General features: G+C 41.3%; 1 protein-coding gene across 1 annotated transcript in view; it reads right to left on the minus strand.

Annotated features, from left to right (window-relative positions):
* Positions 1 to 1,776: 1,776 nt before the first annotated feature.
* LOC142395981 (transient receptor potential cation channel subfamily M member 2-like) overlaps positions 1,777 to 26,776 on the minus strand; it is a 29,483-nt gene continuing 4,483 nt past the window's right edge. The window contains exons 8-30 of the mRNA XM_075478529.1: positions 25,336 to 25,457; positions 23,766 to 24,129; positions 23,454 to 23,563; positions 23,215 to 23,344; positions 22,991 to 23,136; positions 22,614 to 22,726; positions 22,352 to 22,420; positions 20,749 to 20,980; positions 19,515 to 19,633; positions 19,292 to 19,424; positions 18,574 to 18,745; positions 18,255 to 18,435; positions 17,264 to 17,445; positions 17,013 to 17,145; positions 16,525 to 16,612; positions 16,102 to 16,137; positions 3,617 to 3,681; positions 3,334 to 3,363; positions 3,151 to 3,237; positions 2,990 to 3,068; positions 2,796 to 2,897; positions 2,348 to 2,464; positions 1,777 to 2,244 (exon numbers count right to left, since the gene is read on the minus strand). Of these exons, the coding sequence (XP_075334644.1) occupies positions 2,128 to 2,244; positions 2,348 to 2,464; positions 2,796 to 2,897; positions 2,990 to 3,068; positions 3,151 to 3,237; positions 3,334 to 3,363; positions 3,617 to 3,681; positions 16,102 to 16,137; positions 16,525 to 16,612; positions 17,013 to 17,145; positions 17,264 to 17,445; positions 18,255 to 18,435; positions 18,574 to 18,745; positions 19,292 to 19,424; positions 19,515 to 19,633; positions 20,749 to 20,980; positions 22,352 to 22,420; positions 22,614 to 22,726; positions 22,991 to 23,136; positions 23,215 to 23,344; positions 23,454 to 23,563; positions 23,766 to 24,129; positions 25,336 to 25,457 (2,927 nt within the window). The 3' untranslated portion in view covers positions 1,777 to 2,127. The remainder of the gene's footprint in view (positions 2,245 to 2,347; positions 2,465 to 2,795; positions 2,898 to 2,989; positions 3,069 to 3,150; positions 3,238 to 3,333; positions 3,364 to 3,616; positions 3,682 to 16,101; positions 16,138 to 16,524; positions 16,613 to 17,012; positions 17,146 to 17,263; positions 17,446 to 18,254; positions 18,436 to 18,573; positions 18,746 to 19,291; positions 19,425 to 19,514; positions 19,634 to 20,748; positions 20,981 to 22,351; positions 22,421 to 22,613; positions 22,727 to 22,990; positions 23,137 to 23,214; positions 23,345 to 23,453; positions 23,564 to 23,765; positions 24,130 to 25,335; positions 25,458 to 26,776) is intronic.

The raw sequence follows: 26,776 nt of genomic DNA on the forward strand, positions 1-26,776 counted from the left end.
GACTCATAAAGATAAATGTTGAACTTCTATTGTTATGTGTATCATCCCTTTTTATTTTGTATTCTAAATTAAATGGATGAAAACAAATCCTATTCTTTCCAAGTCCTGGCATAATTTCACAAACCTAACATTTTATTTTGAATTGAGAGTCATTCTCTAAGTTGATTAGCAACACAAATTGGTAATAAAAGAAATCCTTGATGTCACTTGTAGCTTGTAGTGAGATAAACAACTGTCTCAATCTGGTGGCCTCTTTGTGTATTGCAATTTCAGAAGTTCAGCCTTTGTATCCAGTCATTGGTACAGTCATCCAGTCATTTCTTGTTTTATATAATGCATTGTATCACACAAGTAATGATATATTATTCATAGTTTAGCCTACAGTATTACATTTATTATAATTATATTAACTAAAATGAATTAATTAATCTTTTAATATAATTCCTTAACTTAAATTTAAGTAACAAGGCTGAAAGAAATGACACACGTCTAAAAAGTAATGTGACCTACGGTCAATAGATCATAATTTTGATAAGCCTATAATAACAGTATTTTGGGAGAACTTTTCATAATGCTTCTCATAGTGTTAAAAATGTTTGTGTCTCCTGGTGCACATTGATCGTTTAAGGCAGTGATTCCCAACAAGGGGTTAGGGGTACGTATACCACCAGAGGTACGCAAGCACACTGCAGGGGGTATGTGGAAAAATTAACAAATGTGTGCAGCATAGTCACATAGAGCATGAGTGAAGGGGAACTCATGGTATGACAAAAAGGCTTAAGGGGTACGCACGTCAAAAGCAGTTGGGAAACAGTGGTTTAAGGCAGTGGTTTTCAAAGTGGGGGCCGCCAGGGGGCGCCTCAGAAAATTGGAGTGAAGATAAGAAAAAAATGCAAAAATAAAAAAATAAAATTCAATTTTTTTTTCAATCAGTATTGTAAAATACAATTTATAATAATATATCATATCAAAATGTTATTTGCCATGCTTGTCTTTCTGAATGGCTGCCAGTCAAAACATCGTAGACCTGGCAGTTTGCGCCTGTTCTGAAGCTGCTCTGCTCCTCAAGCTAGCGTGTAGGTAGCTTAGCCAAAATGGACAGATTTTTAACTTGGAAGAGACCGAAAGAACTGACCGACTAAAATCAGAAAGTATGAGGCAGCATACATTAAGTTTGGCTTTACAGCCATACAGAAAAATGGCCACGATTGCCCGAAATGCGTCCTCTGTCTGGAGACCCTCTCAAAAGAGTGTTTAAAACCTTCGAAACTTCAGCGTCACTTGATACAAAAACATCCGTCAGAGTCCGAAAAAACGGTTGACTTCTTCAGACGTAAAGAAGAGCATTTAGTCCGGCTGCATTCACACGGCGAGCTACTGTCCGTGAATAAAAGAAATAAAATACGTTCTAAAAGTTGATGTTTCTTTACATATTTTGTATTGTCTGTGGTTTGCAAAGGGGGTCCCCGGCCAGAAGCTAATACTGTTTGGGGGGCCTTGGCATGGAAAAGTTTGGGAACCCCTGGTTTAAGGGACCAAAAAAAAAAAAACACGCTGTCACAGCGCGCTTAATTTTTTCCCCTTCAATACCTGGTGGTGGCCTGGTCTTGGTTAAAAATGCCCGGCCTGAAAAATTTCCCCAGTCCAGCCCTGATTATTAGGCTGTTATAGTTGGGACATCATTTAATCATTCATATTGCAATGCAGTGATCTTTTTCACACACGGTATTTCACTTCTGATAGCAAAATGGATTTATATGTGTTGTCTGGAAACAGAATTGTGCATTACTATAGCAATTTTGCAAGACATTACTATGATAATAAATTACTACAGTATAGTGTTTAGACAACTATTGAAGTGAAAGTGCAGCGCCTTTGTGCCGTATTGGAGTAGGTGAAGTATTTACCCTCAGTGTTCACATGTGTGCAGGAGCATAGTGTGTAGGTACAGACGCAGCTCATCCACAGCAGCATACTTATGGCTTTAGAGTCTTTTACATTTTTCTTCACAAGTGCTTTCAGTGCAACACAAATGCATCTGCGTGAGCCTTAACAAGAGGCCATGCTGACTGGCAGAAAGTAACCTGAGGATGCAGAGGCACATTTTTGGTTACAGCAGCGTGACAGTCAGAACTTCCTGTTGTGCAGCGCTGCAACCTGCCGCAGTGAGTGTCTTTGGTCTGAGCTCAGTCTGGTTTTGCTGCTCACCTCCTGCCACTGAAGACCACTGTGGCCGCTCACCACCTGAGAGGCAGGAGATGATCACATGCAGATGACAATTGCGGGTCAAATAAGAAATAGAGGGTGTTGAATATATCATATAATAATAAGCCAAGGGTGTTCTCACCATATTGTTGACATCCACCATGACTTGGCTCGCTCTGTCCAGGTGAATGTTTAAGACGGTGGTTTCCACCCAGGCATTATCTGTGTTCCTGCTGTCATCCATGTAGCCTTCAAACACCTGAAACGCAGGAACACGGCATCATCAAGTCAGACTCAACTACTACAAGTTCAGTGAGAAAAGTATTTTTAAATGAATCCTCATCTCTAAGCAGTAGTCAAACTAAACGAATAATGTTGGATTACAAGTCTGATCCCTCACGAAAGCCAGTGTGTCCAGTAAAAGTATCTTTAATGTAAAAGTACCATTTTTATCTAAATGGTTTTAATGTTGATACTTGTGCTTCTTTGAATTTGCACATCACTTCTAGTCCTGCGTTTTGTATTTATCATGCATTTGCCTGCCTTTAAACCTCGACTCTAAAGAAGGGAACCAAAACTTTCAAACACACCTTTGTTCCCTCTGATACGTTTGCATTTATTGTTTCATACAGCTTCTTTCCCAGGGTTCTCTTAAGAGTCGCTGGCAGCTGATCAGCGGAGTCGACGGGCCCCTGAAGGTTTAAAGGTCACAAGAGAACAGGACATTTATTTTAAGAGTGCAAAAAGTAAAAACCACCTGAGCAGAGCAAACACAAGCACTCACTCCAGGTAGAACTAAGGTTCCTCGACTCTCATCCAAAACGGCCAGGTACTCCAAAACGGACCTCTCGCTGTCTCGCCAGCTGAAAGTCCAGAAAGTCTTAGATCGTGCCAAGCAAGAACAACAATGTTTTTAAATCTCTGTAAGCCAATGAGAGAACTTACCGTGTGAGCACAAGGTCTAAATTCAGGTTGGGACTGAGGCGGCTGAGTGCTCCTCGTCCTCTTATGCCCGTCCTCCCTCCCGGGTTTCTATTGATAAGAGGATCCATATCACAAATCAAGGCCTGCTTCTAAGGTTGCTGAGCGTGCTATTTGATGCCTAGTTCACCTTATATTGTATCGTACCTGTACTTATCTAAGGCTTCTGGTTCGGATCTTTTAGGAGAAAGAATAGATGAGAGATATGCAGATGTAAGGAGAGGCTTTGTAATCAGACAGTGGACACAGTCAGGACGGTTAGTTAGTTCAACTGAAATTGTTTTAAAAAATGTTTTAATTAGTATGCCTTGGTCACTAAGGGTTATTAATTATATGCAAAATAATATTTGAGGAGAAACTCCTTTTGGATTGTCTTAGTAGTAAAGGCAACCCACAATCTGACGATTGGCCCTTTGATGTCCAAACATACCCGTCCATATGGTCGCCACAGCCTTCAGAGGCATAATAAGTTGGCATGTAGCAGCTGAAGCTGACCTAGAAAAAAAAAAGGGGACATGAAAACCACCTGAATCCAACAATCCTGGACAATCTTTCTGCGCAGTGATTTTTCTGAGTCCCAGCAGCTGGTGATTTGTGCAAAGTACCTCCTGTAAATGGCAGCTAATTTTGTTTATGATAAATGATGCAGTTCTGCCACTACATTTTTGTGCTTTCATTTTGAAGAGCACCGCTCTTCTTCCCTTACTTCCTGTTAACGCTGACGCTAGATTTTCTGCTCCCGTCTCATAACGACATTTGCACGTTGCTCCAGATTTGGTAAAAACACGAGAACAAATGAATTACTTTTCATATTTTGTTGAAAGGTATTTTATTGTGTTTCGCTCCGTGTTTTGTGTCATTTGTATGTCACATGCAAAGACCGTCACTGAGAGATGTGGAAGATAGGCTGCTAGCAGACAGAGCTCAAACTTAGCGCCCTTGGAAGCAGAAGGAGGTAGGACGAGACAAATGGTGTATTTATTTATTTATTTATTTAATCTAGTTGCTAAGGTGGGACTGATCTGCTGTAGGCAAACTGGTTGTATATGTCATTGTCCAATCAGATTAAGGTCGCGCCTGGTGTTGCTACGCCCATTTTGTGCGATTTCTGTCAGGGTCGAATTTGCACCAGGAAGCTCCCATTCACATGAATGGGACCTCGGTTTTTTTCAAACATCCTGTTCCCAATGCATTTTCTATGAGGGTTTATGTGCTCGCACAAACGACGCACAACGTGCTTTCGTCATATGTCTGTTGCGCGGGACCATGAACTTTCTACTTGTTGTTGTAACATTGTGGTTTTCAATAAAGAAAAAAAAAAAAAAAAACATTCTATGAAGAACATGGCGAGTGCAACAATACGGTAGTATTTCTGAAAGAAGTACCCTTTAGTCGTCGTACTAATGCGGAGAAGGAAGTTTGGAAGAATTTTGCAGGATTTTCGGGCTCGCCTTGCGAGGCAAAGATGAAACCCAGGGCTCCACCAACCCTGGTATTTTTCCAGGTAGTATTTGATGTAGCTAAATAACTTAACCTTTTGTGCTCAATCATTGACTTGTAATGATTTAAATCTTTTATATAATGTTCATAGGCGGTTAGTCCATTGGGCAAGGTCGGGCAATTGCCCGGGGCCTCGTCCAATCAGGGGCCTCCTTGTCGTCACGTCACGGTATTCCTGTTTCCCTGCATTTGTTATTTTAATAAATAAATACAATTAATAAATTATTAATATTATTAATAATAGTCAATATACACATTTCTGGTCGACATGAGCATCACATTGCTAGGAGAATAATAAAAGCAATATAAGTAAGCACGATTCACGTGTAATCCTGCAGCTAAATTATCCAGCGAAACTACATAGGCCCATGTGGCGTGTGTGACGTCGTCACGTCACACACAGCAATCTGGATCATGGTTGCCAATTCCGCTTATTATAAGCAATTTTGAGCAGTCTTTTGGGCTTGTTTTTGGGACGGTAGTCGCTTATTTCGCGTCCAAGATCTGGCAACACTGATCTGGATTCGCTCTGGCTCTGGTGCCTGAAGAGTAACTCTGTGAGTAGTCCACCAGCAATATCCGTAGTGGTCATCAACAGCAATAGCGGCAGATCCATCACTCAGATACATTTTTTTTGTTTTACATCGGTTTGTCCCAAGTTTCTACTGACAAACAATTCGTACCCCGACCCCTGTTGTGCCGAATTCGTCACCCCTGCCGTCAGATGCACTCCCTCGCGGGAGCGAGCGCACCCCACTCGTTTGTTCAGAAAGTGAAGCATTTCGCCAAAACAAACGCTGGGGAACATACTATTCTACGATTTAATTATTTATGAAGGAGATGTAAGAGAAGAACATCGGTTGCTTTCAGTCTTTAAAAGTCTAAAGAGGGGGCGGTTGGTGGCGTAGTGGGTTAAGCAGCCGTCCCATGTACAGAGGAAGTCTAAAGAGTGTACCGATTATCTTCTCAACACAAAATCGCGTTATAGCGAACGCAAAACAACACTTTTCTGTTCTGTGAAAATATATACCCCAGCCATAAGTACAAAATGAATGGACTTGATTTTTTTCAAAACAAGGTTAATATATTTGACTTGGGGTTTCACAAGACTAAATATGATTCCAGCTTTTGTTGCAAGGTTCAAAAGTAAGTGCTTTTATTTGTGTTAACCTGTAGGCTGTATAGGTCGAAACAATAGCCTTCTGATCCTGAATATCACTATATGAAAATATAATTTGATCTATGCCTGATAGACAAGTCATAGCATCTGTGTGTTTCTCACCATTAAAGGACATATTCTCATATTCAATAGCTACACTTGTTTTTAAGAAATTAAATATTTTTCTTGCTGCTTTAAGATAAAATACAATAAACCAATCCACCACTAACATATCTTTTATCAGACCTATCAAACTCATACATATATTGGCACCAAATACATGCAGTTAACAGTACCTAATGCTGAGGTCAAAGAAATAAAATTGTGCAGATGGGGAGCATTTCATGGCAGGCCTTGTGTTCCCTTTCCTGTGATACAGCATGTACCCCCTGCTTTTTGTTTCTCCCCTTGTCATTTTGTGCAGGTCTCATCCACTTTAGCCACCACCACCATCCATGAGACTGGCAGGCAGGCAGACTCACTCACTCACTCTCTCACACACACACACACACACAGCTTATATCCAGATAGTCTGACCGTGATCTTTATTGGGTCCAATTGTTCAATTTCAGCATTGAGCCAGTTGTGCTGACAATTTATTTCCTAGAAAAGTATACTTGGAGGCAAACAATCACCTATTTTGGCTCAAAATCCTGTAAAAGAGAGGTTGTAAATTAGTTAATACTTACCTGCTGTGTTTATATGCCTTTTAACAAGGATATACATTTCAGTATTTGTTTCTCAGTGTATATTATTTTTTCAATGATTTCCACATGTTCATTAAAATATGTGCATCAATACATATGGTTGATTTTCTCATTATTACTCTATGTGTTTGAGTTAAGGGGGGCCTCAAAATGGTTCTTTGCCCAGGGCCTCAGATTGCCTAAAACCGCCCCTGATAATGTTGACAATGATAGCAGAATGTATAATGACACATTCATTGTTAACGGTGCAGTATTATATTTAAAAAAGAGAGAAATCTCACATAAGTAAGCTGCACTTAACCATGTTTGACAACTGGTTATGCTTTTCTAAGTCATATTTTCCAAAACTTCAATAAACACTTGACTTGGATTTATATGCTGTCATTTTAAATACATTCTGTAGAATGAAAATTGAATGAATCTTATCATTAAGAGCTTATGTGTTTACTTATCTCATAGAATCCTGGAACAATATGAGGAAAATAAATAAATAATGGTTAAGGTGTAATATTAACTGATTGGCAAATTATGCAAAAAATAACAAAAAATTATTTAAAATTATTACAATAAATTATGCTACCTAGACAAATATACCTCAGTCCTATGGACTTTTATGGTACTTATGGACATAACGGGGGGAAATTGCAGTCACTTTGGTTATTTGGAAGACCAAATAACCCCTCGACTCTGCGTTGTGTTTATTTAAGGAAGACAAGGAGTTTCTGGACGATTGGACATTTTATTTCCTGTGTGGGAACATAACAGGTTTGCATCAGTGCAATCGGTTCAGCTTCGCACAGCACACTCTGATGCAGCTTTCACAGACTGGAAATTGCACTACCTAAAAAAAATGTCAGGAGCCGCCACTGTTAATGAGTGATTTATTTAATTTAAGACAAATGGAAATTGTCATTATTATATTATTTTCAGTTAGAGCTATAACTCATAAAATGTTAATTTCATGTAAAATTCATTACTTACGTTTACTACAAATGATTAATTTAAGTTTAAAATGTAAACATGGTTCTAAGCATTATCTGTGTGTGTGGCGGGGCTCGGTTATGACTTGGGCAAAAATTAAAGCCAAATGCCGGAATTCACTTAGATGGCGTTTTATTGTGCTCATCTTCAAGGCTCAAACAAAAAACAAAGTGAAGCAGCAGTGCAAAAAAGAATTACAAAGGACATCCAGGCAGGTTAAAACAGAAAAAACAGCAGTACCTTCAAAACTCAGACAGTCCATCACCTTCAGTATGACTTGTAGCGAGTCTAAGCCCAGACTGCCAGACTGTGGCACCGAGCCCTGTTTTTATAGCCATAGGCTCCGCCCCCGAGGTATAAAACCCCACCTCTTTACAAACAAAAGACAAGAAAACCCCTAAACAATTTCTACTAATTCAGTAGATGTACTAAAATAAATGAAATAAAAAAACCTGTAATCAAAAATATCTACTCAGTTTAACAAATGCAAACTAAATTAATAAGCATCCCGATGACGTCACCATTGCTTTGTCACATGACTCCCTTCCGGCAGCGCTCACCTGGAAGTAACCAATCCTACAGATCTAAACCACGCAAAATGTTTGATACTAAACTACAACTTATGATGGGCATGACGATTGAGGCAGGAACACCGTGTGTGCACCCACGACGACCCGCTCCAGCTTCACTGAAACCAAAAGTAAGTTAAATCAGGTGTATGTATGTATCTGTGTGTCGGAACGGACTTTACTCTAGTTCTACGTTCTAGCTTATGACGGCTCCTCCGTCACAGTGAAATATGGTACTATGGCATTTGTATTTTTGTGTACATTTTATAGTTTTCACGGTGTCAAAAATGTCAGTGGTGAAAAGAGGAGAGAATTAAAGTTGCACCAGTCGAAGCTCTGAGCATTTTGTGTGATTAATACAAGTGGGCCGCTACAGTGAAAACTCCTTGCTACAACCTGCAAAAAAGCTGACACCTCATCTGAGATCCAGCTACCAAACCGATACCAGCCAGCTGATTCCGCTCGCACCGATATCCTGTACAGGCAAGACTAAAAAGGCACAGCACACTGAAGGTACAACTACGGATGCTGAAAAGGACATTGAGTGCTAAGGAGCAAAAGAGAACTATTTACAAATGGTATGTGTTTTAGGGATTAAAAATTAACGATATGTCTGTTTAGAAAAAGGTTAAAAAAGGTGAAGCTATTAATGTCTACAACGATTATTTATGACACTTGTTACTGTTTTCATGCTAAAAATCCCTTTGAATGTCCATAATCTGTAAATGCTTGATATAGATATTACTCTGTGGTAAAAGGTAACTACAGCTCATAGGTGTGAATTCAGGTATAGGATAATCAAAGCCACGCTAGACTTGAAACAGTTGCACAAACAAACAAGATGTCACTCCCAACAGAAGAAAAAGACAATCCCACAGACACGCCACTCAGGTCTAGCTCATGTGAGAGAAAGCTAACAGAGAAAGGCCAAGAAATGCATGACCAAGACACCAAAAAACGTGAAAAAACGTTTAACAAGGCCTATGACTCTTGGAAGCTAGCAGCAAGGGAGACTAGGACAAAACTAAAAACCCTCTGCTCATTAGAAGACCTCAATAAACTACATGAAGAGATTCAAGCAAAGTATGATGCTGTAAAACTGCAGTATGAACCTATTCTACGTAACTAACACCACGCCAGAGATTGTCAAAAAAATGGATGCCTGTGTTGTGCTGACAAAGGAAATTTGTGACCTCATAAGCAACCGTCTAGAGACTATTGATGAAAATTATAACGATCAACTTGAAAAAGAAAGAGTAAGAGAAACGTTAAACAAAAAGGAATATGGGTCTGTCTTTGGCTTAACTAAAACTGAAACTGTAAGCAGGGTCTCCGCGGATCCTTAAATAGTATTAAAAAGTCTTAAATAAAAAATATGTTTTTTAAGGTCTTAAAATGTCTTAAGTTTCACCGATTTTCGAAGAGTGGCATTAAATTTCATCTGAGCGGAATGAAAGAAAGATATGTCTGGAGAGACGATTTTCTATCGCTCTGTGCACAATATGGCGACCGTTGACGTTCAAACTTTTGTGTGTGCGCCAGTACTTCCGGTGAAAACTTCCGGTGATTTGACAGCTAACGCGTCAGGTTAGGGCCAGTGGCCGTAAATAAAGGTTAACTTATAGCCGAGAAGAAAGATGATAATATAACGTAGCTAAAAAGACTAGCTTTCTTCAGTAGCCTAATGCTTACCGATTTAGCAAGCCTAGCAGCCTCGTTGCTAATGCTAGCCGCAGTAACGTTACCAACCATACCCGACGTCAAGGAGTTGGCTGAGCAGGGGCAAGAGTATGGGGCTGGCAGAGTTAACTTCATAATGGGTGAGTGCAGGTTTCATTCACTTGTTGTTTTCATTCTTTCACAGGTTTGATTCACTTCATTGGTTTATCCGATTGCTGGCCGCCGAGCCATTATGTGTCCTCTCCTTCGCAGAGGTGTGAAAATTGGGCACGATTGTCCTGTAGTGTGTGGTGTTCCCTTGTGCGTTCAAATCTTATGCGATCATGTTGACACACTAATTCAGTGTCACTGAAGCACACATTTCACACTGGACTTTTTTTCAACACCGAACAGTCTAGAGTGTAGTTTTTATATATATTTTTGCCGTGGTAATGGTCTTAATATTTGTTCTTAGAGGTCTTAAAAAGGTCTTAAAAGTCATTAAATTTGTTGATAAAAAATGTGCAGATACCCTGTGTAAGTTTATCAGAGTCATCAGAGAAATCAAGCCAACACTCCAGCTCAGCCAGTATCGCTGCTAAGCTGGAACAATCAAAAGCCATTGAAGAAATTCAAGCACAACGAGCACATCTTCACAAGCTAGAAAGTGAATGGAAACTTAAAGAGGCAAAAATGTTGTCAGAAATTAAACAAAGAGAAGTGGAAATGCGACAACAGTTGGAACAAGAGAGAGCAAAACTGCAGCAGTTACAAGCAACAAAAGAGGTTGCTATAGCTGCAGCTCGTGTGAGAGCATATGACAGTTTTGAAGAAGAAATGACAACAGAACTAGCTCAGCTCACTACAGGACACAAACAGAGCCTTGGTTGAATCCAGACGCTGCTTCATTCCGACCTCGCCAAGCAGTTCCTGAAGTGACAATGACCCAAGAGTCTGTCAGTTTAGCACAAGCAATTGCTAGCTCATTGAGTATGAACCGCTTGCCAATCCCTGAACCCACCACGTTCGGTGGTGACCCTTTAAAGTTTACAGATTGGATGATGTCATTCATGACTCTGATCAACAGAAAACCACTTCCAGCAAGTGAGAAGATGTTTTATCTCAAAAATTATCTTGCTGGAGAGGCACGCAAAGCTGTTGAAGGTTTCTTTTATCGAGATTCAGAGGATGCATACAATAGAGCATGGAAAGTTTTACAGGACAGATATGGGAACCCATTCATCATACAGAAAGCTTTCCGCGATAAGCTCATGAAATGGCCAAAGATCAGCACAAATGATCCGCTAGCACTACGAGAGTTCGCCGACTACCTCCAAAGCTGCACTGAGGCAATCCCACACGTCAAAGGATTAGCTATTCTTAACGACTGTGAGGAAAACCACAAGTTGCTCAAAAAACTGCCAGAATGGATCGTTCGAAAGTGGAGTCGAATTGTTGTGGATGAACTTGACACATCTGGCAGCTATCCGGATCTTGCATGCTTCACAGAGTTCCTTAGCAGAGAGGCACGCATAGCTTGTAACCCTATTGCCTCTCTATTCTTGATAAATTTCAAACCTGTAGATCAGTGTTTCCCAACCGGGGGTACGCGTACCCCTAGTGGTACGCGGAGGTACTGCAGGGGGTACGTGGCGCAAGGGAAGTTTTTTTTTAAATTATTATTTATTTATTTATTTATTTATTAAGGCGTCACACTTTTATGGAGGACTGTTTATGAAGGAGACTCCAGTTTTGTGATGAATGTTACATGAGTTAGGCCTGTTAATGTATTCTTAAAAAGAGAGAGAAATGAGTTATGTTCATGTATTCTTAAAAAAAAGAGAAATGTTACTTGTTTAAGTTAGATAACAAAGGAAGATTATTTTGATTTAGTATTTATGTTATTTGGTTAATTATTTATATTTCAAGAAAATGTTTTTTATTCTTATGTTGAATTCAACTGAGGTTAAAAAAAAGAGAGAGAAAGCCTGAGAATTTTATGTTCAAGTTAAAGCTGCAGTCGGCAGGTTTTCAAAATTACGAGTCTAAAGTCGGAAAATTCGAACTGATACAACTTTCAAGTCCCTCCCCCAACCTCTAACAAGCTCCGAATCGCCCCCCAAACCCCTCCCCCTCTGTGGACAAGGTTGTGCACGTGAGTTCACACCAGTGTGAGCGCACACAAGCTGGGGCAGACTCACGCTCAGCAGCGTGTGCACAAGCTGTGATTGACAGGTAGGATTCCTCCACCCTAACTTGATTGGTTAAAAACAGCCGGGAGCGCTCGGTTTTTGCAAGCATGATTACAGGCTTCAGAGGGAGCTACAGATTTCGTTATTTTTCCTAAACAGCCTATTTAATATTCTACTTCCAGAATCCCATGACAGTTCAAGCTAATATGACTAAAAAAAAGTTGCCGACCGCAGCTTTAAGGATATTAAATAAAATGATTTTCATGTAATAACCACTGTGTTGCTCTACTTTTGGAGAATCATCGCACGCATTGTATGTGTGAGGGGGTACTCGTGGTGTGACAACAAGGCTCAGGGGGTACTCAGGCCAAAAAAGTTTGGGAAACACTGCTGTAGATGATAGAATTTCAAAGAGAGCCAAAGCTTTCAACACAAGCATACAACCAAATAGTTTCGCTCAAGAGAAACAAGAAACGAACAACAGCAAACCAAATCGCCGTGCTCTGTCTGTAAAAGTGAAACTCATGGCATCACAAGGTGCCTCACTTTCACAGCAAAGAGTGTTGAAGATAAGAAGGCATTCGTTCATGAAAATCGGCTATGCTTTGGATGCTTAAGAAAGGGTCATATGACTAAGGATTGTAAACGGCGACACACGTGCAACACATGCAGCCGTCGTCACCCAACCTGCTTGCACAAAGACAGGAACCAAAGACCTGTGGAAGCAATAACGAACAGCTCCACTTCCACAGAAGAACGTGCAAGCCAGGAAACACACAAGGTCGTGTCCCATACATCAACACAACGCTCTTCTGCTACCTCAAGTATCGTCCCAGTCTTTGTGTCTTCAGTACAAGAACCACACAGAGAAATACTTACATATGCAATACTGGACACACAGAGTGACTCAACATTTGTCATAGAAGATGTCCTTGATAAGCTGAATGTGGATGTCCAGCCAGTAAAGCTGAAACTGAGTACCATGACAGCCATCGACACAATCATATCGAGCAAGAGTGTTCATGGTCTACAAGTTCGAGACTCTACTCTGAGAGTTGTATTCAACTACAGCAGGCCTACAGTCGTGACTTCATCCCGGTGGATAAGTCTTACGTTCCAACGAAGGAAACAGCATTACAGTGGCCTCATCTCAGAAACTTGGCAGACAAGTTGCCACCCCTTCAGGACTGTGATGTAGGGCTCTTAATATGATACAACTGTCTGTCAGCACTGGCTCCTCTTGAAGTTGTCTTAGGTGACAAAAATCAACTGTTTGCACAGAGATCAGAACTAGGATGGAGTATAATAGGATTGTCAAACCCCCACCTAGACAGACAAGGAAGTCAAAGCTTTGTGCATCGGCTAACAGTAAAATAACTGCCAGTTCCAACGGCAACAGATGTTCTAAAGACCCTGGAATCAGACTTTATTGAGAGAAGTTATGAAGATAAATATGTGTCCCAAGATGATGTTCATTTCATACAGTTCCTCAGCGACCACATCACGCAGAAGGAAGACGGGCATTATGAGATGCCCCTCCCTTTCAAAGGCAACAGTCCACCCAACCTACCAAACAACAAGAGGCTAGCCACAGTTCGCCTACAGTGTCTTAAGAAAAAATTAAAGGCCAACAAACAATACTATGATCAATACAAAACATTCATGGAGGAAACCATTAACAAGGGTGATGCAGAATCTGCCCCTACAACATCTGAGGGAGAGACAGAGTGGCACCTTCCGCGTCATGGTATCTACACCTCAGAAAACCCAGCCGATCACGCATCCCGAGGTCTTCATGCTTCAGACATTCACTCAACGAACTGGCTGCGAGGACCTAAATTTCTCTGGGAGCGTGAATTACATCTAACACCCAGCAGTCCAGCAGACTTACTTGTCGGTGATCCTGAAGTAAAGACAATTCAGGTTCTTGCAACTGAGACCAATAACTGCAATGACATCCTCGAGCGTCTGAGTCAGTTTTCCTCATGGACAACACTTGTAAAGGTGGTTGCAAGAATCAAGAGACTGAGGTCTAAACAAAAACAACATAGTGAACATGTGACTGTCGAGGAGCGCGAGAAGGCTGCTGAGACAGTAATTAAGATCGTACAGCAGCAAGCCTTTCCCCATGAGATAAAGATGCTTCAAGGTGAAAGGGACCTTCCAAACTCAAGCTCTCTCTTCAGTCTTGATCCCATCTGGTCGGAAGGACTTCTCTGTGTTGGTGGGAGATTAAAACAGTCATCTCTCTGTCACAAAGTCAAGCACCCAGTCGTCTTACCAAACAATAGTCCTGTAACTAAGCTCATAGTGTCTCACTACCATGCTAAGACATGCCATCAGGGTCGAACCCAGACACAAATGGAGCTTAGGGCCAATGGATTCTGGGTCATTGGTGGGAGCAAGCTGGTCACTAAGCTGATACGCGCCTGTGTGCTTTGTAGGAAACTTCGACGACCGACAGAGAACCAGCGAATGGCTGAACTGCCTAAAGAACGTCTTGAAGCCTCAGCACCTTTCACGTATAGCGGCATGGACTGTTTTGGACCATTCATTGTAAAGAAAGCCCGCACAGAATACAAAAGATATGGACTCATTTTCACATGTCTGTACTCTAGAGCTGTCCATATTGAGATGCTCGAAGATTTGTCGACAGACTCGTTCATCAACGCATTGAGATGTTTCATCAGTCTCAGAGGAGCTGTTAGACAACTTCGTTGTGACCAAGGCTCTAACTTCGTTGGCGCCAGAAATGAGTTTAAGGAAGCACTTAAACAATATGACACCAAACTTCTGGAAATCTTCCTGACTGAAAGGCAGTGCGAATTTGTCTTTAACCCCCCCTCTGCCAGCCACGCAGGTGGTGTCTGGGAACGGCAAATTAGAACCATTAGAAACGTGCTAAATGCTACCTTTGAACAGTGCCCAGGTCGACTTGATGACGCCTCTCTCAGAACACTGTTCTATGAAGCCATGGCTATTATGAACAGTTGCCCATTAAAAGTAGATGGAATAAATGATCCTCAAGCGATGGAACCTTTAACACCAAATCACCTCATCATGATGAAATCTAAAGTTGCGCTTCCTCCCCCTGGAGTATTTGTTAAGGAGGATTTGTACGCCACAAAGAGATGGAGGAGAGTTCAGTATCTCATTGAACAATTCTGGGGTCGTTGGAAAAGGGAGTATCTACTCAACATATCCACAAGACAGAAATGGCACTTACCTCAGCGCAACCTCAGTCAATGACATTGTCATTATTAAAGATGACAACCTCCCGAGAAATCATTGGCAACTAGGACGAGTGGTGGAGACTGTTCAAGACAGCGACAGCTTGGTCCGTCGAGTCAAAGTCCAAGTAGGAGACCGAAAGCCTCATAGAAAACAAGATCCCCCCTCTAAACCTTCAGTTATTGAGAGGCCAATCTAAAAAATAGTACTTCTCCTTGAGAACTGATTAGCGCAGACTCACTGCTTGAATGTTTGTGATGTTGTACAGTTCACCTGTATACCTCTGATAGTTCAATGTGAAGTTATTCATTTAAGTCAAAGGGTCAAGAAATCCTGTACAATTCATTTAGCTTTTGTGTATTTGTTCATTCATTGTACCAGGATTTGGTGGGAGTGTAAATGGCACATTTTTCATATTCTGTTGAAAGTTGTGAAAGGTATTTTATTGTGGTTCGCTCCTTGTTTTGTGTCATTTGTATGTCACATGCAAAGACCGTCACTGAGAGATGTGGAAGATAGGCTGCTAGCAGACAGAGCTCAAACTTAGCGCCCTTGGAAGCAGAAGGAGGTAGGAGGAGACAAATGGTGTATTTATTTAATGAGTGATTTATTTAATTTAAGACAAAGGGAAATTGTCATTATTATATTATTTTCAATTAGAGCTGTAACTCATAAAATGTTAATTTCATGTAAAATTCATTACTTACGTTTACTACAAATGATTCATTTAAGTTTAAAATGTAAACATGGTTCTATGCATTATCTGTGAAATATGGTACTATGGCATTTGTATTTTTGTGTCCATTTTATAGTTTTCACGGTGTCAAAATGTCGGTGGTGAAAAGAGGAGAGAATTAAAGTTGCACCAGTCGAAGCTCTGAGCATTTTGTGTGATTAATCCAAGTGGGCCGCTACACCTCCCACTGCACTTTCTCCTCAGGCACAGGAAAGCGTGTGAGTTAGCTGTTTGACTCATCTGCTACGACTGGAGCTGCAAAAGAAAGGCAAAGTGGGAGTGAACTAAAATGAAAAAAAAAAACAAAGCGTCATAGACTTATGTAACAGTAATGATTAATGAGGAGTTTGATTACTGACGCAGTGTTTGTGATTCTTTTGCAGCAAACCCCTGACGCTTCAGACTGTCCACAATCCACTGCAGCTGATGAGGCAAAGTAAAGTGGGTCAAATACTTTTAATAGCTGCTCATGAAGATTTTTTTCAATGTAGTCATCTGCAAGTAACAGTCCACAAATACAGGAGTCCCCGTCATCTTTTTTTTGCATCGTGCATTTTAAAGGCACAGGTGCAACATTAGTGACAAAGAAAAATCAGGTCACAACCTGCTCCTCCAGTCTAGCCAGTCTCTTCAGCACAGCAGCAGAGCTCGATTCCTCTTCCCTCTCCAGCCGCTCGGTAATGGTGGTAACCCTCAGGAAACAAACAAGAAGAATATCAGTGTCTGTTTCAAGATCACAACCGCAGCCTTAATTAAATATTAAGCAGCACTCGGGCTAATATAGCCATCTCCTGATCCCAGCTTTGTATTTAACAGACGGACAAGTCAGCAGTATGAATCTCCTCCTCCTAACCTCCCATCTGATGTGTGGGAATTAAGTTAGGAATCATGGCAATTATTGTTAGTATAGAAATGATCCAAGTTTATGAAAACATACAGTATCATTTTATTTCTCAGGGACTTTACAAGCTGCTTATGAAAACTATTTCAGACAGTACAGTCATATTTTGGGTGTTTAGGAATGTGGCAGATGTGGTGAGGATACAAAGTACAGCAGTACTAAAACGGATAAATCCCGCAGGTTTTTTTTACTTTTGGGCTGTATCCAGGATGCGTCTCTCTGTGCTCTGGCTTTGCGCTTGCCGTGCAGACTGCAGGTATCTGTCCTTCATCAAGGTTTCCCAGGACAGCAGTTCCTCTTCCTCTTCCTTTGAGAGCTTATTCTCTGAAAGACAGCATCGCAATGCTTTGTATCACTGCCTTACCTAATACTGTGTGGAGTAAGTTTTAGCATGTTGCTAAACTCTTTCCACATATTTAGAAATGAATGACTCAGTCCTTACTGAACTCTTTGTAAATGATGGGAAGCTTGCAGAGCACCATTGTCTTCATGAAGAGGTAGACATGACTGAGGATGATGAAAGGAGGCGGGGCAGCCGGCCGACTGTGGTACTCCTTAATCAACTCGTACCTTTGAAACTTCCAGATTCGGTCCGTGTTGTCCTGAACTTTCTGGAATGTATAGCTGTGAAGATGCACAAAGAAAAACACCCAACAAGGCTTACTCACGGAGGCAAAAAAGGAAAAAAAAAAAGCTAACAGTAGCCCCTTTCACACTGCGACCCGCTACCTTAGTGGGTCCAAATTGCACTTTCGACCCGCGTCGAGCAATGTGAACGCTTGGCGTGTTGGTGACCCGTGTCGCCTGAAGCCGAGTTCAGGGGGCGTTGCCTAGTGGCAGAGCGTCACACGAAACACATAAAATGCTGGGCGTGTACAATGACGTAGGCAAAAGCCATGCGTCGGCGGTAGGGTTAAATACACCTGTCTGCATCAAATTTTTCAAACAAACACGGGAAACCGCGCTCTCCAATCTGTCTCACCAGCCCTTCCAGCAGAGGTCCATCCTTCACCGTCCCCGACATGTGGCGGAAAATAACGTCCTCTGCTCGGAGGCTGAGGAGCTCGCGGACCTCCTTGTCTCCCCAGTTGGCCATATTAAAAAATGTCTCCAACTTAATGTAAAACAGAGTGAAACTTGTCCTCACCTGTCGCTGTTGTTCTGAATCAGCTGTCCATTCTGTCTTTTAAACTCCTCACGTCACGCCCACGTCCGACCCGCGTCGATTGCGTTTACATCAAACTCGGCTCGGCAAAAAGACTAGGGTCCGACGCGGGTCGAAAGGCAAGTCGAGTTGACGCGGCAGCCCGGGTCGGCAGTGTGAACGCAACAGCGGACACGCTAAATTCGCGGATTAAACGCGGGTTATTCGTCAGTGTGAAAGGGGCTAGTGACAAAAAGTTGCACGCAGTTTGACGTGGAGGAGAACTCACTTGAAGATTGCTATGAGCAGGTTGAGCAGCAGAATGTTGGCAAAGAGCAAGTAAACACAAAGCATGAGGACGGTGACCCACTCAGGGAAGGCTGGTGTTTGGTTTTCATTCAGTACGGGACACTTGGGCTTCAGAGGATCCGTACCGTTCATGCTGCACGAGTTTATATCGAATGCCGCATCTGTAGAAGACAAACGCTGAATCTTGGTAAAACTAGCTTTACATGTGCAGAAACGAAGGATTTTTTTCACAAGACAAAACTTTATAGTGCTTCAACTATCACAAGCGTGATACTACAACTGCATACAGCTCAACTCACAATCAATATTTGTGGGAAAAGTCCCAAATAGGATGAGGTACGGCTCGTAGACAGCCCCGCGCACAATCCAGTCCAGCCGGTTGTCGTTGTGGATGAGAATGCCTTGTTTGGCCACACCATACGCCACCACCCAGATACTCAGTAGAAACATGAAGAAGAACATGTCCATCATCTGGAGGACAAACAGAAAAGGATCACAAGCATGAAACACAGAGGAAACAAACACAGCTGCAACCACAGATACGTACATTCTTTCTGACTTTTACTGGGAAAAATGATAAAACCCAAAAACCTCTGCAAGCTGGATCTGGAAACCCTTCTGGAACATATTCCATATTTTGCAGTAACAAGTTTCAGCATTTAGCCTTTTGCTGTAGGTGTAATCTCCACAAAAGCCAAAGGATAAAAGTTTTGAACATGCAATCAAAAACAGACTCATTTAAAAATCAGGAGTAGAATAACTGAAGTAATTGAACACAATCTCATCCTGGATATTTAACAGACTGAAATCTATTGTGAAATCAAACAAAAACAAAAAACAGCTATAACTTTGTCTAAGAGCACCTTCAAATAAACACACTGAGCTCATTTGATCAGCAGACACCATATAAAGGACCAGCAAGACAGAGGTGACTTGGAATGAGGTCTTTTGTTCTCTGCTTTTGCTATCACACTATATCAAGCTGACTTGCTCTAGATTGGTATGTAATGCTCTCACCATCCTTCTGACTATAATGATTTTGGGTCCCAGGGTTTGACTGATAGTGAAGATGGCCATAAGACGGAGGCAGAAGACCACAAAGTCGATGCAGAGGATGATTTTACCCATATAGAACAGCTCAGTTGTCAGCCTGAAGTAGACAAACCCGGATGAGTCACAGATAATCCAGCAATTATTATTATCAAGGCCTGAGGTGTTTGTCTGACACACGAAAAATTACCTGAACACAAGGCCTAAAATAAACAGGAGGATGGAGAGGACGTCTAGAATATTCCACAGGTCGTTGATGTACATCTTGGATTTCTTATGAAACCCAAAACCGTCAGGATCATAAAACAGCTGAGAAAGAAAAGACAGATTTAAAATGGGATTTCAGAAATGTGATGCATGTTTTAAATCAAATAACCCTTCACAGATGGCATACTCTGGAGCACGTGGGCAATATACAGCCCGAAGACCAGAAGCAGCATGTGGACTATCTCAATGTGATCCTTCACTGTTTTATACTGGGGAAAAAATGTGTTTTTAAATTTCATTAATGCCCATTGAGACGAGAAAAAACAAAGTTATTCTGCCTTTCCACCTGGTTCCAGAGAGCGCGCTGTCTACATTTTGAAACAAATATAGTTTTCTCTCGTTCAGCAGCTTGCAGAATGAGGAGGCATGCCTCAAAATAGAGCAAAAAAAGTTACTCTAAATGTTGTGCTTTTTAAATAATAGATTGATTTCTTTTGCTGACTCAATATGCCCATCCAAAAAAAAAAAATTATTTGAAATCCAACCCCGGCTCCAGAGGAACAAAATGGTCGCATCAGAGGGATAAAAGCCAAATAAGTGCAATCAAAGTTGCTCTTAAAAACCTGGTAAACTGAATAAAATAGATAAAAAGTTGGAGGAATACTATGTATCAGTCTATATCAACTTCATATCTGCCTCACTTAAGCTCATACTTCACAAAAGAAACTTTGACATTCAGCAAGAAGAGTTAAATCATTTCTCTATTTTTGAAAATAATCAGATCTTTCCCTTCTCTTTTTCATGCCATATTTGCCCTGTGTTCAAACATGTTGGTATCTATTAAAGCAAAACGTGTATATTTTTGCCTGATTATGTTATTGTGCCGCCAAATTATTGCCAGAAGATTGTACAGGAAGTTCCAGGTACCATATCTAATACGAATCCATTGCGACAAACTTCACGCACAGCCTTTTATTCAAAGAGCAAAGTTAAAACAGTGAGCGAAACAGAACATCAACACCTCTGCTCAAAGAGGAAAGAAACTAATTGGTGCTCGCTGTTTTTCCATTCCTCTCTCTCACTCTATTCAAGATTTTGTTTCTATTTCATAAAAAAAGAAAAGTAAATAATATTAAAAGTTAAATCTTTGAATTTTCACATGTTCTGCCTCCCTGTGCTTCTTTAGGGATACTGTTTGTATCGCTGCAGCCTCTCACCTGTCTGACCTCCTCACACACCAGAGAGAACAGCCAGATGTAGAGCAGCAGCTCTCCAGCAGAGGGTGTGGTCTGGAAGTCAATCATCAACACCGCAGCAAACAGGAAGAGGAAGGCGAAGTAGGATACAATGTTAAGGTAAAACTTGACCTGTGGAGTGCTGTACAGGCCCATCAGTCTTGACCAGCAGCCCAGAGGCTTCATACGCTGCACGCTGTGGACAGAGAGGTGGCTCAGGATGAGGAGACTTTTAAGTGGTTGTTTTCCAACTCTTGTGTCTTTTTTTTGTCTTTTTTTTCCACTCACCTTTGAGCAGAAATGTTTACTTACAAAATAACAAAAATGAAAAATACAAAGGTGTGTATAAACCCATTTAAATGCAATGCCGGCGGAAAACACATTTTTCAGTTTGGTATAGATGATCCAGTTAAAGGATAACTGCGGTATTTTCAACATTAAGCCTCTTTTCTGAGTCGTCTGCAATGTTTTAGAACCCCCCTCACCGCTTTTTTGATGTTTACTGCTGTCTCCGGTATTTGCCTAATTTTGATTCATCTCAACCTGCTTCAGAATGGCAAGTCATGTGCATGTCCTAAAAGGTCCGTAAAAGCACAATAAACGTCCATTTTCAAAATGATCAACTCACCGGAGTGGTTACTGGTGTGCACTGGTAATCCATATCAAATTTCGTTGCGAAAAGTTGCTTCTGTCGTGTTTTATTTGGCAGCTCGTTCATGCTCGAACTATTTTCTTAGCCACCTCACAGCCGTGGATGAACTTCCGCTCAGCAGTTGAATCTGACTTGCTATACTCCGGTTTCGGTGTCGGAGTAATATCAACGAACATCCAGTCTTCAGTAGAACTCAATGGGATTTACAAAATGTCAAATAAAACACGACAGAAGCAACTTTTCGCAACGAAATTTGATATGGATTACCAGTGCACACCAGTAACCACTCCGGTGAGTTGATGATTTTGAAAATGGACGTTTATGGTGCTTTTACGGACCTTTTAGGATATGCACATGACTTGCCATTCTGAAGCAGGTTGATCAAAATTAGGCAAATACCGGAGACAGCAGTAAACATCAAAAAAGCGGTGAGGGGGGTTCTAAAACATTGCAGACGACTCAGAAAAGAGGCTTAATGTTGAAAATACCGCAGTTATCCTTTAAAGACATGGTAGGTAATCCTGTTCAGAAACACATTTTGTAATACTGGGTGAAATGGTCCGTCTATCCTGAGAGAAATCTATACAAGATGTATTTAGAAAAAGGGACGAAAATAATCAGACCTCTGTGGCAGCTGCAGGACTGAGAAAAAGCTGACCAATTCGAGATCAGCGTCCCGCTGATCTCGGATTGGTCGCCTACAAAAAAACAATCAGATGCCTCTGCTTTCTGCCTACGCCCCCCTCTGCCGGCTCCCTGCTCCATGTGCGCATGCGGTTCCACCGGCTTTGGATGAAGCACTGACGGAATGGGGAGGGGGGGGTGGAGCTTAGAGGAGTGGACACTTTCGAATCTTGCTAGCTCTCTTGCTAGCTCTCTAGGATTACCTACCATAGCTTTAATAGTTGTGTTAAGCTGCAACTGTCCACTTACGAGCCAAATGTGCTTCCTGTTACTGTCTCCTCATTCTTCTCAGTTTCTTTTTGTATGAGTTCGTCACGTCTGGGGAGAATCACAGTGAGACTAGTGACCACCACTGATGAAGTATGACAAATATGCACCGTATATGACGTGAAATAAATTCACATCTTCTGTCTCATATTGCATACATTATCATAAACTGGGCACAGGAATCTTTAAATCTATTTCTGCCACGCTGAATGTTAGGGCAACACTACTTTTACACAGAAGCAACCTGAAAACCAGAAAGCCCGTGTAGATGAGAGGGAAGAAGACGATGCAGATCAGCACTCTCCACACGGGGTTGTCCACTGAAAGCTCACCACACCAGATCTGAGTCAGAAGAGCCTGAAAGACGGGGATTGTTATCACTCCAGTGACTGTAATCTTTAAAGAGATTTGATACCAAACATTCATATCTGTGTCTTTAGCAAGTTAACTAATCAGTGGCACATAAAAATTCTTTAATGCTACTTTATGTGGAAATGCAAAAATGGCTTTTCCTTGTGACTTCCTCTGACTCAATACAGACCGTTGCACTTTTTTGGGACTCAAATTACAAGACTCTTGCCTTATTAAACCCGAAAAAGAAAAATCTGAATTTTGCGTCACCTGAACGCCTGAAAGAGCCACAAAGTTTTTATCATCAGCCTCCAGCGCCAGCCGCAGGCACGTGGTTCCGCCCCAGGAGTGTGACACACGAACCAGCAACTTCTGAGCGCGCTCTCCGTCACTGTTGTGGCACACGCTGAACACACCTGTACACGCATATACAATCACTGATCAGTTCTAACTCTGTCAGTAAAGCCCGTCTGCAGTATATGTCTGTCTCGTACCGATCGCATGCTTTTCATAATGATCGGCGAGCTCGAGCATCTCCTGTGCCTGGTCTGCGTCGCTTCCTTCTTCTGCCATTTTCTTCAGGATCTTAGTGGCAGCCAGAGCAGTAGACATGCAGTCTCTACACTGTACTCATACAGATACAGCGAGAAGCAAGGTCATATACCCACATATACATATACACATTACACAAAGGACTGTCAGTAGATTTAGTCTCTTCTTGTGTTTTCATCACCTGTTCCCAGGCAATTTCAGCCAGCTCCTTGTTGTTCTGGACGACAGCCCAAAGGAAAAGGTCTGTGCCTGCGTCCCTCTGGTCCTCGGCACTGTCCTGTCTGAGTGGAGCTTTTCTGAAACACTAAAATAAGTAGCCGCATGAAACTTCGAAAAAGGATCGTCATGGCAACATGAAATTTTGAGAAACTAATTTCACTATTTTGCAACAGGACATGTTATGGTAGGAAAACAGTTCAACTTTTACTAACAATTAACCTTTGATTAAATCAAATGTAATTCCCCACAGACTGTTCATGATTTTAGTCAAAACAGTAAGCATGTTGGATAAATTCACTCACTGTTACTGACGTCTCCTCCACAGACATGCTGAGGTGGTGCGTCAATGTGGAGGGATGATAGATGGGCCCAGTGAATTTGCCCAGCAGGTGGCGCACTTCGTCAGAGACATGAGTCAATGAGATCCTTTCCCCTTTTACTGTGCGAGCACGAGGTCTGATTCGCCTCTCTAGTTTGCGTAGAAAGAAGCAGCTGGGCAGCTTTTGGTAGAGCTTACACAGAGTTTGCTCCTCCTGCAGGAAATCCCTCAGTTCCACGCCATTCTCCAGCAACAGATTCACAAACTGAGGCTTGTTGCCAACCAGAGCTGAGAATAAGGCCCAGTGGAGGTCACTGGACTAGAAGATGAGAGTGAAGGGATGTCAGGGGGAAAGAAGCGATTGCACAATTGCTCTTTGTGAATAATATCATAAAACTTTTGTGATATAAGGTACAATCTTTTTTTCTTAAATCATCAGCTTTTCTGACTGCTTTCATTTAGTCCATTTACAAAGTTTAGTGGTGGCACGACAGCATTTGTTGATATGAAGTGTGTTTATACACTCACGTTTTCTTAGTATTTGTTTGCCAAAATGCAGAAGCAGTGTCTGAAAAACTGAGTCACCCCTTACTGCTTCAATTTGAATTAACAGGGTGAGTAGCAGCCACGTGCTGGTGATCAAAAGCACTTGTTTAAATTACCATCAGCAAGTGTGAGCACCTCTAAAAAAGGCAAATGTTTTGGCAGTTTGCTGGTAGGAGCATCCAGGTGGGTGCCAACACAATGCCAAGGAGGAAAGACATCAGCAGTGATCTTAAAGCGGCAATTGCCGTTGCCCATCAATCTGGGAAGAGTTACAAGGTCATTTCAAACTATTTCCATCCATCAAAATTTAGTTAATAAGGTGTAGAAAAGACAACCTTGTCAAATGTCTGAACAACATCTAGATTTGGTCTAGAAGTGCTTGATCGATTTAGGGTCCATTATTACTATAAATAAACTATTATCTGCAAAACTCAATGAACTGAAGCAACGTTGTAAAGAAGAATGGTCAAAGATTCTCCACAATGATGTGAGAGACTTACAGCATCATACAGAAAACAGTGGCTTCAGGTTATTGCTGTTAAAGGTGGTTCCACGACCTGCAGGACCGTGAGGTGTACTTAGTTTCACAAACTGCTTCTGCATTCTGACATTTTTGTTAAACATTTTTACAAAACTCAAATTAAAATGTAACATGTGAAACCTTAGAATTAAAACAGGGTCCACTTTCTTTTTTACCATTGCTGTATGTGTTCTGTGCCACACTGAGAAAACAATGATACAGCTAAAAGTAGAATTAATGGGGATGTTCATCAATATGGAAATTAAAATGTGTCACCAGTAGTTTGTCACCTCTCAGAGATGTTATGTTCCAGGAGCATAACACCAGAAATGCGCTTTTCCAAACACGTTTGGAAGTGACTCCATTACACCCATATAAAAACAACATAATGGCTTGTGAAATGCAGCTAAATTCAGATCACGCTACTTCTCTAGAGTAATGTGCAATGAGCAAACCCACCTTCCACTGGCTCTCCTCAGTGAAGATCTCAGTCTCAGCTATGTCCACTCTGTTCCAGGCTATAGCCAGCTCCAGCTGCCTCCTCCAGGACTCGATTCCCTGTGTCTCACTGCTCCTCGACGCTGAGTGGAGGATTTACAGCAGCAGATAAATGTCTTTACTCTTACTTGAAACTCAGACTGTTGTGGAAATGCCACATCTAGTCCCTCTCCCCTCTTTTACATTGATTACCCACTGATTGATCTGATGATCATTTCGACCAAAAAAGTTCTGTTATCGCTTTGTCCAATCATTATATTGAAAAACATATTTAATCACTAGCTAGGACACAAGCTAATCTGTAATTTGCTAAAACTGAACCAGGTTATTTTTGGTGTGTTTTGCTCAATATCTATGATAAATAGATTTTTTGACAAATGTATATATTTCTTAATAATCCTTTATCACTTTTACCTTGACATCACTGACAGTGATATCAGAGTTGAAACCATTAGGTTTTAACGACGATGCATTGCAATGACGGAATAATTGAGGCCATGGGAAGCAAATGTTTTAGTAATAAACAAAGATGGAGAAGACAGTGGATGTCTGACAGTGTTTTGATGATTCATTGGAGCCAAGTGGCGAAAAACATGAACAAAGCACACGAGCTGGACCATTCATCATAATCTAATTGGGTGAATGTCTCGTGTGATGGACTTACACTTTTGTGCACTTTGGATCAGCATTCTACCATGCACACTATGTATTGAGCCTGGCTATAATATGTTTTAATGAGGCCGAAAAAGTCTGGAGGAAGCACTGCACGTTTCTAAGTAGATCAAATCTATCTCTCATCGTCGATCATAGTGCATTTCACACCACAGACCAATCTCTTAGCTTTCTTTGAGTGTCACGCCAACTGACAGAACAGCACATCCAAAGCATCACATTCACATTCACAACAATCCAAACAACCAGTCTTCAGCTGGACCTACAGGGGGCAGACCATCAGTGGAACAACCACACCACAGCACCCCAACTGACTTCCTGTCTGGACAGAGAAACTACCTGAAAGACGGCAATTTTAACTTCAGATGAACACATGCAGCAGAGGAGAGAGAAGCAAATGTTTGTTCAGAGCAAATGCTTGGAGAAAGACAAACAAAAACCAACTAAAGAAACCAAAAAATCCCTCAGTTCACCGGTCAGAAGCAACTGGTAGGAGATTTGACTTTCTTAAATACTTAGCTTTTGTTTGAATGTAGAAATGGAAGAACTTTGATCCTTCACATGTGCACATGTGAAATGTTTGTTCTCGGTTGACAACTGACTTTAAGTTGAATGTTTCACTTGTGATTCTTTAGTTTGTAGTTTGAATGTTTGGCTTAAATGTGTAGTTTGAAGAGCTAAAACCTTTTTGTTTACTACTTTTTGATTAGTGGCTCAAACTTTTAAACGG

Source organism: Odontesthes bonariensis, chromosome 12 (genome assembly GCF_027942865.1).
Source record: "Odontesthes bonariensis isolate fOdoBon6 chromosome 12, fOdoBon6.hap1, whole genome shotgun sequence".
NCBI classification, from domain to species: Eukaryota; Metazoa; Chordata; class Actinopteri; order Atheriniformes; family Atherinopsidae; genus Odontesthes; species Odontesthes bonariensis.